This window comes from Lipotes vexillifer, unplaced genomic scaffold, assembly GCF_000442215.2.
Source record: "Lipotes vexillifer unplaced genomic scaffold, Lipotes_vexillifer_v1.1 scaffold23, whole genome shotgun sequence".
NCBI classification, from domain to species: domain Eukaryota; kingdom Metazoa; phylum Chordata; class Mammalia; order Artiodactyla; family Lipotidae; genus Lipotes; species Lipotes vexillifer.
Window position 1 is genome coordinate 846,864 of NW_006796283.1, and position 10,528 is coordinate 857,391.

General features: G+C 64.1%; 1 protein-coding gene across 1 annotated transcript in view; it reads left to right on the top strand.

Moving 5' to 3' along the window:
• Positions 1-6,533: 6,533 nt before the first annotated feature.
• GSE1 (Gse1 coiled-coil protein) overlaps positions 6,534-10,528 on the top strand; it is a 34,454-nt gene continuing 30,459 nt past the window's right edge. The window contains exon 1 of the mRNA XM_007468414.1: positions 6,534-6,750. Coding sequence (XP_007468476.1) covers positions 6,534-6,750 — 217 coding nt within the window. The remainder of the gene's footprint in view (positions 6,751-10,528) is intronic.

A 10,528-nucleotide genomic window follows, 5' to 3' on the forward strand; every position in this document is an offset into this window, starting at 1 on the left:
CGTTCGGAGTCGATGGGGGTCTGTTCTGAAGCGCCGGGGACGAGGTGGTTCTGGAACACGTCTGCCAAGCCGTCAGCCCAGCTCCGCCCCTCTGCACTTGGGTTTTTCCTCTTCACCTGTTTTTTGTCTTGTGGGGTTTTTGTTTTTGCGGTACGCGGGCCTCTCACTGCTGTGGCCTCTCCGGTTGCGGAGCACAGGCTCCGGACGCGCAGGCTCAGCGGCCACGGCTCACGGGCCCAGCCGCTCCGCGGCACGTGGGATCTTCCCGGACTGGGGCACGAACCCGCGTCCCCTGCATCGGCAGGCGGACTCTCAACCGCTGCGCCACCGGGGAAGCCCTTGACCTGTTTTTTGGTTTAAGCTTTGTATTGCTTCTGGCCATGTTAGAAACCTGGGCAGGGGAGAGGAAAGAGGGTTGCTTAAGGACACCACACTTTGGTAGTAGGAGCGGGAAGGGTGACGGCCTCCCTGGGCAGTCCTGGGCCTGCCCTGGCCTGGGCAGTCCTTGCTTCTGAAGACCGACACCATCGGGGGAGGAGGGGGCTGGGAGATGCGGTGCGCGCTGTCAGCCTGGTGGCTTTTCCTCTCCTGCTCTCAGCTTCGGGCACAGGGCAGGGGCTCTCGGCTCTGGGTGTCTGACCGTGGCAGTTCTTTTCTCCTGGGGGGTCGAGGGGGCAGGAGGTGGACAGCAGCATGTGATGCAAATGAGGCGGCCAGGAGGCCACCTGAGCTCCCCGTGTGTCAGGGCTGCTACAGCCAGAGAGGGAGCTCTGGCCCTGCCCCCAGGGCCGCCCCAGCCCCCAGCCCTCATCCATCATTGGCCTTCGTGCTGTGGTGCCTATTCCCAGCTGTTAGGATAATGAATTTACATGAGCTGATAATGCAGACCAGAACTCAGTCGATGGCCAGGAGCGCAGAAGTTAATAAATACCTCTCTGATGAGGGCGTGGGGGAAGATAGGCACCACCCCTGCTCTGCGGGGCTTCTCGAGGGTGCAGGGCTGCCCGAGGCCCCCTCTCCTCTCCACGCACCGCTGGGGCTTCCACAGTCGTGACGGCACCTGTGGCGGGGGTTGGGACCCACCTGCCTGTGCAGGGCTGGGGCCAGAGCAGCCCTGAAGTGACCCCGAGCCTGGGACATCGGGGGGCGAGGCACACGGTGGGGGGTATGCTCCCAGAGGCCGTGTCCATCCCCAGCAGGTACAGGGTGACCCTTTACGGGGTCTCTGGGTCCCCCGAATTTGGCCTTTGTCCTTCCACTTCCTAGGTGCAAGGGGGCCGTCACCCCAGCTGCCGGTGGTCCCTCGGGCCCCCTGCCTCCCCTCCCCTCCCTTCCCGATGCACACATGCTGAGGAGGAATGCTAATTTTAGACTCCCCTAACGAAGCTGCTCATTTGGAATTCTATTTTAAGTGACCTGACATCAGCAGAGCAGCTTTCCTGGCCTGAAGCTGCTCCAGAGACCACGACTGACACCACGACAGGGACGCTAGCTTTGGGGGAGCCCCAGGAGCCTGGGGGCGCTGTACTTGGGGCCTGTGCAGCATGTGCCGGGCTTTAAGGAGGGGGGTGGGGCGTCCCTGGATGTCAGTAGGAGTGTGACAGTGACGTTCAGGTGGCGGCTGGTCCAGGAGGGGGCAGAGGGTAGGTCTGCCCCCCAGAACCCTGGTCACCAGGGAAAGGCGGGGGTTGTCGGTGAGGGTTTGGGTTCCAGGAGGGGCACTCCAGTTCCCTCAGCTCCCGCAGGAGGCCCCGGTCTGGGGAAGACCCCATCCCCCTGTTGGTTATTCCAAACTCACGCAGGCAAGTCTATCTGTTTGTGGACCCCCCACTTTTAAAAACCTGGTTCACTACAGAAAAACTAGAACAGAGAGAAGTAAAAAGGCTAAAAACGAGAAAATTGTTCCTCCTGCTGTCACCTGAAGACCCCCACCCGTGGCCTTAAGGGGCCCGTGACACTTTGGGGTCTGCCCCGGGATTTGCCCCATGGCTGCTCACTGCTTATTCGAGCACCCGTGTACCATCCTGCCCAGCGCTGGCAGCTGGCGGTCACAGCGTGTCCGCCTGGGTCACCAGCTGGCCAGCCTGTCCCAGGGCCACTGGGCAGAGACCTCCACATCTGCTCCCTGGGCCACGGGGACCGGTCACTGGGAGGTGCAGGACCGCTTTGCCTGCCTCACTTTGCCGGCCCCCCTCCCCTCTCTCTGGAGGCAGCGTGCGGTGTGGGCTGTGGGGTGGAGCAGAGCCAGGCCCTCCTGCTGCGGCCCCAGGATGGGTCTGGATGTGGGCCCTGACCAGCTTTATGTACGTGGGACACAGGTGCTGTGTTCAGGTAATCCCAGCCCTGCTGTTGACCGTCTGTCGGCCCTTGGGCCCAAGGCTGGAGTCTCCCTTCTGTAAAATGGACACGGTGACACCTTGCCCTTAGAGGTGAAAGGATTTAAAGGTGGTGGCTAGTTTTCTAAGGAATGTGGGAAAGGGGAGGGAGGTGGTTAATGGCCTTGGATGGCATCAGAGGGGCCCGATTTGGAGAGTCGGGGGGTAAAGAAGGCACAGAGTATCTGCAGGTGGTTGAACTTCCACAGAGGAAGGGAAATAGAGATTGAGGGTCATGATCAATAGAGGACGTGGTGGTGGCATTCACTGTAGCAGTTACCTAATGCTGCGTAACAAGCTATCCCAAACTGAAACGTGTCGGGATCTGGAAGCAGCTCGGCCGGGTGGCTCTGGCCCAGAGTCTGGTGTAAAGGAACGGTTGCTGCGGCTGTGATCTCATCTGAAGGCTCCCCTGGGGCTGGGGGAGCTGCTGCCGAGATGGTTCATGCTTCAGTTGGCTGTTGGCTGGAGGCCTCAGTTCCGTGAATGTGGGATTTCCTACAGGTACCTAGGGTATCCTCACAACCTGGCAGCTGACACCGCCCCCGCCCCCGCCCCATGGCTCAAGTGATCCAGGAGAGCGCAGGGAGGTGGCCAGGGGCCTTTGATGACCTCACTTTGGCGGTCGCCACGCTTCTGTCATGTCCTGTTCAGTGGAAGTGAGTTGAGAGGTCTGGCCCACATGGGGAGATGAGGATTCATTCCTGCCTCTTGAAGGATGAGTGCCAGACTTGGACACATTTCTAAACCGCTGTAGTCAAGCGTACCTGAGCTCTGAGTGTGTTGCACCTCTTGGTCTGGCATCTCAGTTGGGCCTTGGACTGGTCAGGTGGTGTCATGAGTGGTGAGAACATTGCATCTGGGCCCAGGAAATGGGGTTCGAGTCCTAGATGTGCTGCTGAGCTGTGTGGCCTTGGATTGTCTGTGTGGCCTTGGGTCGTCTCTGTGACCGTGACCGATCTTCGAACAGCTCCTGGCCTCGGTGTCCCCACCGGTGCTCTGCTGGCCTCTCAGGATTGTCTGAGACCCTGAGGGCAGGCCCAGGGTGGGAGTGAGTGCGGAGTTGGGGGGATGTCCACTGCTGCTGCGGCGTCTCCCAGGCCCATCACGAGGCTGTCTTGAGAGGTGACCCGACCGTCTGTGTGACCTGATGTCCCTGGGAGGGTCTTCATTTCCCTGGGGTACGGAGCCCCAGGGCCCCCCGTCACATACCTTGTCTCCGGGCAGCACTTCGTGGCGATGCCTTCCTCTAGGTGTTGGTCAGGACCTCCAGGACCTGTGCAAGCCATGCCCAGACGGGGTCCCCACAGGGTGGTGCCCCATTGTATACCACCACCCGCCCCCCAAGAAAAGAAACCCATCGGTCGGTCCACTGAGTGTGGGTGCTGAGGGTGCTTTGGTCCCGAGCAGGACCCAGAAGATGTCTGGACCGCCCAGAGCAGGTCCTGCGTGGGGTCACGTCCTCGGTGTCCGCACAGGCAGCAGGACACAAGAGCTCCGGTCCCCCTCTGTCCCGGGGTGTCCCGTGTGTTCACGTTGACCAGCCGGTGCCACTCACGGATGTGGAGAGCTGGGCTGCGTGACTCCCTGCCCGGACACGGAAGGAATGGGGGTGGGGGTAGGCGGCACAGATTCGGCAGGTCGGGTCCCATTTTGCCCAGCCTGACCCATATGAGCCTAGCCAAGCCCCTCGCCCACCCAAGACCTGGGTTTCTGCCCCTGTTCGCTGACCGGCTGCGTGATAATAACAGCGACCCCTGGGATGTGCCAGCCGTGCTCTGGAGCTTCTCACGTAATTTACCTCCTTGAACCCTCACGGAATTAACGTCATGAGGCAGACTTTGTCTTTATCCCCCATTTATAGATGAGGAGACTGAGGAGGCCCAGAGAGGCCAAGTAACTTGCCCAACATCACACAGCTACAGGTGGCAGAGCCGGGATTCAGGCCCCAGCGTGTGGCAGCCTGGTCCACGCTGAGCCTGACCTCCAGGCCCCGTGGCCGGCAGCACGTCCTGCACCCCCCGTTCACGCCGTCCGTGGAGGAGGACAGGGGCCCGAGGGGCGCCTGGGCCGAGCTTCCGGGACATGGCGTCCATCGGGCTCCGCGGCCCTCCAGCGGCTGGCTGGGCGCCGGCTGGGCACCGGCTGGGCTGAGAAAGGACTCTTGTTAGGAACCTGTGTTTCCTAGTGACCAGCCTGCTGGGGCAGGGACCCTGCACCCCCCTGGGTTCTCGGGTTTCTCTGGTGGGCTTGCGGTGCCTGTGGGCATGTGGTTGCCACCCTCTCCCCTGTTCTTCCAGAAAGAGGAGGCCACGCGGGGTCAGCCTCGGGTTGGTGCCGCCCCGGCCGCTCAGTGGGCCTGCCGCCGTGGGGCCCTGTCGCCCGGCGTGGCGCCGCCCACGTGACCCGCCGGCAGCTGGGAGGCCAGCCTGGGCACAGGGGCGCTTGTGCGGGTCCTTTATTTCTGAGGTGCGAGCCCTCTCCCGAGAGAACGCTGCTCCCTCGAACTTGCACCTGCCTCGATACTGCCTTTTATGCGCCCCCCCCCACCCCATCCCTGCCGTGGCCGTTTATGCGGCCGAGCCCCCAAGATCTCTTTTGCCGCCCACCTGGCGAGAGGGCGGTGGTCGCCGCGGCCCGGCTCTCTGGGACCCTGGGTTCAGGGCGTGTGTCGGCGCCCGCGGCCTCTCCTGGCTAGTTCTGGGGGCAGGGCAGGTCTCAGGGGCCCACCCCTGCCTGGCCACCAGTGGGCGTCCCCAGTGCTCACCTGGCTACCCACGGGGACAGGCGTGGAAGACTCGAGTTGGACTGTATGCAGAGTGCTGCAGAGGTGGCGTGGGCTCTGGGGGCTGCGGAGAGCCCCTTGGGGTGGGGCCCGTGGCCTGGGGGCAGCACATGTTCCTGCCCTGTCATCTTCTGGGACACTGTGCTTGTGCCCTCTCACCCCTCCCATGAGTCCCCAGGTCCCCTCCCCAGGTGACCCCGGGTGTTCCCTGGAGCTGTCCCTCCTAGGTCTCCGTCTGGGGCTTCCCAAGTTCGTTTACCTCTCCCTGCACACAGCCCGTTGCCCGTGCCACCCGCGAGGCCATGCGCCGTGATTTACGCCTCTCGAATGTACCCATGGTGAGGGAGCGGGGATGCGGCAGGTTCCCCTGAGAGGGCAGGAGAAGTTAACCAAAGACTTATGGCACCGCTCAGGCCCGCCCGCGAGGGAGCCGGGCCGTTATCAGTGGGGTGCGTGGGGCAGGGTGAAGGTTGAGCCTCCTCAGGACTTGAAAGGCCGGGGGCCCCTGGGAAGGCATCTGATGTCACTCCTGGCGGGTGGCGGCTCCTTGGCCAGCGTGACACCTGAACCTGGACCCCCGTGGGAAGGGGGCTTCCCCCGGACGGCGGTTTAGACCTGCGGTCGCGGGTCTTTTAGCGTCTAGGCGGGGTTTGCGCCGGGCGGGACCACAGCAGGGTCTGCAGGTGGCTGTGTTCTCTGCCTGCTTCTGTCCTCGGAGGCACCATCTCGATGCAGACCCGCTGGGTGCCTGTGGCTTTGGGATTCAAGGGGGGATGGTAGCGGCACAGGAGGGCTCCGGCCATCCCGCCTGGGACGATCCCGGGTCTGTGCTGCCTGCCCGTAGGCGCCTGTTTGCTTTTCTGGAAGGAAAAGGATGTGCTCCATCGGTCCTCCAGAGCGATGTGCTGAGGGCCTGGCAGAAGCGTGTTCGTCTTCGTGATTGTCAGTGGTGCGGCCCTTTCCCTTTCCTCTGGCCTTCTCTTTCTTGCGAGGACGCTGGCCCCGCGCCTTGGTCTCCATCCCCTACGCCTGTCAGGGGATGCTCTCAGATCTTCCGGGCTGTCCTGGAGAGGCTGTCGGCTTGGGCCGGCGTGAGCCGTTCGGCATCTGGACTCACCGGGGTCCTGGGCACAGCGGCTCTTCGCTTACGGAGCCGAGGGCTTGGGGCTGCCCGTGGGCGCCGGGGTCGCGCCCCCGTTCTCCGCGCAGCGCTGGCTCCGCTCCGTTTCTCCTGTGCTGCCGGGGCCGCCGGCTCAGCTCCCGCTCCGCGCACGCCGCCCGCTGGCACCGGCCCCCGGCCGCGCGGACCCCGCTCCGGTGCCGGGCCTCCTGCTCTCTGGGTGACTTCTGGTTCTTCTTTTCCTGTTTCAGGCATGAGCCATGAGCCCAAGTCCCCTTCACTAGGGATGCTTTCCACCGCGACCAGGACCACCGCCACCGTCAACCCCCTCACCCCCTCGCCGCTCAATGGCGCCCTGGTGCCCAGTGGCAGCCCCGCCACCAGCAGCGCGCTGTCGGCCCAGGCCGCGCCGTCCTCCAGCTTTGCTGCCGCGCTGCGCAAGCTCGCCAAACAGGCGGAGGAGCCCAGAGGTAAGAGGCGCGCCCGCCGGGCGGCTCCACGAAGCGGGGGAGAGAGCGGCCCCTTCCTTCCTGCCCAGGCCTCGCGGCTCCTGCACTCGGGGGGCAGCAGCCGGTCCCACGAGCCGCCGCCCCGCACGTTCACGGGGCTCCGGGGCCGCTGCCGCCCACGTGCTCGCACGCCCGCCCGCGTGTACACGTGCTGGCTTTTCTCGTGCTGCCTCGTTCTGGCGGGGACCGCGCTGTCTGACCCCCGCCCGTCCGGTGAGCCCAGCGGCCCCAGCAGCTCTGCTTTGCTCCTGCTTCCCGCGCTCTCTGCTGCTCTGTCCTTCTTTGGCTGTAGGACCACCGAGGGGGCATCCGGCAGCTGTGGCTTCAGAGGGTGGATGTGCTGCGCCCCGATAGGTCCCTCAGGAGCCCCCAGCCTGCCCCGGGGACCTCTTCCCAGGTGGCATGTTTCCCGGGAGACCGGGAGCACCAGGCCTTGATACCCACTCCAGACGAGGCAGGGAGCAGGGTCTCTGGAAACCGTCTTTATCCCGAGTGCCCCAAAGTGGGGGCACAGCTTAATCCCTCCAAGGCAGGGGTCTTGTGGTGGCATGGACAGGTGTCCCCCAGAGGTCCGGAGTCCCGGCTCCTGGTGTCACTTGGGCAGTGACGTGCTCTGTGACTTTGGGCAAACGCTGACCCTCTCTGAGCTTCAGCCTTCCTGTTTGTACGACGAGGCTCACTACAGCTCTGGCTTTGGGCACTTCTAGGGCTGACCGTCAGCCTGTGTTACTCCAAGGGCTGCTGGCTGGATGAGTGGGGCTGGCGGGCAGTTTGCAGCCAGAGCTGCTGGGAGGCCTGGGCCCTTGCGGGTTCTGGTGCAGGCCTCTCGAGCACCCTCTGGACTCGCTGCTTGGAGGCAGGGGGTCGGCCTCCCGGGCAGAGGGAGCAGAGACCCTGGGTGCCTCTGCCGGCCATCTGCCTTGCCCCAGATGTCCAGGGCTTGGCGTCCTGGCTTCCGGGCCCTCTGGGGCCCCCAAAGAACACGTGTGCGGGAACTCTGTCTGTCGTCGTAGACTCTGGGGTCTGTAGCTCAGCAGAGCAGACATTTGCCCTGACGGGGGTGGCTGGGGGGTCTGCTGATTTCTGAATCTGACTTGTCTCCACACCCTTGCTGATCACGTGGTTGTTGGACGGAGGAGGATGTGAGGGGGGTAGGCGGGAGTTGACGGGCAGCGTGGATGTGGCCCAGGAGCGAAGGCCTTCGGGGCCCGGTTTCTGCATTGCTAGGGATCGCCCTCACCGCTGGTGTCCGCCTGCCCTGGGCTGTTCTGTCCACCCAGACAGACCTTCCCAGTCCCTGCACGCATGCCCCTCATTGCCCTCCATGCCCACCACGGGACTCCTTGACCAGTCCGGCTGCAGGAGCCCCGCCGCTGTCGGGAGGCCCCGCTGTTCGGGGCCACCGCACGCCACGCGGCCGGAGAGCAGAGATAACGGTGAGCTCTGTGCCGGCGAGGCCCCCAGAACAGACGTCCTGGGCTGGCCGCGAGCACCCCGGGAGCAGCGTGCACAGTGGCACCCTGAGCTGGGGCCGAGACTTGGGGGTCTCTTCAGAGTCATCGCAAAGCCCCCAGGGCAGGACTAGCTCCCTGCTTTGGTGTCTTCCTTCCCGGCATTCCAGGAGGCGGAGAAACGGGGCTGGCGCAGCTTTCAAACAACTGTCAGCACGTGGGAGACACTGGGGCCATCTGGCTGAGTCACCCCCGAGTGTCAGGGCTTCAGCCAACAGCTGTGTCCGCTCCCGGGCAGCTGGGCTCATGCTGGGGCGACAGCCCCCGTCTGTAGAGAATGTGGCAGTGAAAGGGCACGTTTCCCTCCTTGCCGAGTGGGCGGTGGAGAGGTCTGCGGGCGTGGCTCACGTGAGAGCCTGCCTTGGTGGCCTTTGTCTCCTCTCTGCTGCCCCAGGCTGGCCCCAGCGTCCGGCTCGAATAATGGGCCGGTGGACGGCCCGCGTGCCGGAGACGGCCGGGCCTCGCTGGCCGGGCGCAGCGTGTGCCGCTGTGGAGCGGACCCTGCTCCCCGCAGCCTGCGATCTGGGCGTTCTGCGTGAGGCCCGGGAGCTTTGTGACAGAGGATCAGGAGGGAGAGGAGAGGGGCGAGCCACGCTGGCCTGAGCTTGTGCTGTCCGCCGCTGGTTGACCCGAGGTTATTCCCATCGTTCTGACGAGAAAGCCGAGGTTTGGGGCGCGGGGCGGGGGGGGGCTCAGTATTTGGACTCTGGGCTGCCCTGATGCTCGAGTTACTCTGTGTGTGTCCTGAGGACCTGTGACCTCATTTCTGGCTCTGGGGGCCCCAGGCAAAGTCTGGAGTTTAAAGCAGCAGTGATGAGCTTCATTGGCAGTGCACCATCTGGTGCACCCCAGTGGGGCTTTGGTTTGAAGAAATGAGCTCAGTGACTCTCTGGAGCATCCTCTGGGCCACATCCCATGCCTGGTCCCCATTTTTCTCACGGAGTTGCCCCAGCTCTGATGGGCTGTGTCCCGTCTGTAGAATTGGCTGGCAGCCCAGAGTCGTCGGCCCATTGTACAGGTGGGGAAGCTGAGGCTCAGAGAGGTCAAGTCATGAGCGTGAGGTCACACAGCTGGTGAGGACACGCCCTGTGCCCCTCAACTGCTGCTCCTTCAGCCTTTCCAAGTGGATGTGGAGAGCCGGACTTAGGATGGCAAGACTGAGTGTATGGTCCTGGCTGGGGGGCGGGGGGGGCACCCCCTTCCCAGCACTCACCACAGTGGTGCAGGAAGCACTCGGGGGAGGGGCTCTGTGCTCCCCACAGAGCGGGGGGGACAGAGTAGAGATGCTGGAAGCCTGGGGGCTGTAGGGGCACAGCGGGGAGAGCCAGCAGCCCCCCAGCTCCCCTGCCTGCCTCTCCACCGGGGACCAGAGAGCCCAAGGGGGACGTTTGCTGGCCTTGGTGATGGCGGCAGGGGTGGGGGTGTTTAATATTTTTGCTTGTTAACTTCTTAAGGTATGATTCACGTCCCGGAAAATTCATCTTTAAAGGACACAATTTAGTGGGTTTTTGTGCATTCAGAGTTCTGCGACCATCACTTAATTCCAGCATGTTTTGTCACCCCTAAAGGAAACCCTGTCCCCACGCTGTCCCCCGGCCCTGGCAGCCAGGATCCGCTGTCTGGACATCTGTCACCTGTGGGTGCACGCAGCCCCGCGGCTGGCTTCCGCTCTCAGACCGGTGTTTGCAGGGCTGTCCACGCATGGCACACTTCTCGTGGCTGCTTGGCACCACACACCTGTCACCAGGTGTGTGAGGAGGTGGACCCAGCAAGGGCTCTCCCCTCCTGCATCGCGGCAGTGACCGTTCATTGAGCACCTGCTGAGTACAGGGCAGTCTCCCGCTGCGTTCCCAGCACAGCCCTGGCCTCTGTTCTCTGTCCGTCTTGCTGGTGGGCAAAGCCGAGAGCTTCGGGCTTGCTGGTGTCCCGAGCCATAGGCAGCAGAGGGGACTCTGGAAACTCCACGGCCTCCTCCGCCCTGGCATCCGTGTCCACCTTCCCAGAGAAGGGAGCCACCGCCTCTGCCGCGGCCGTCCCTCCCTGAGGGCGAGGCCCCCGTCTCTTCGGGGTGACCCAGGACCCCGTGGCTGACCCCAGAGGGCCCTGTCCCCGAGGGCAGAGGTCCCAGGTGGAGCAGGTGCGGCGTCCCCTCCTGCACAGGGAGGCGGTGGGAGAGGCGGGGCCGACGGCAGAGCCAAGACAGCCGAGGCCGCAGCCCTCCCCCCCCC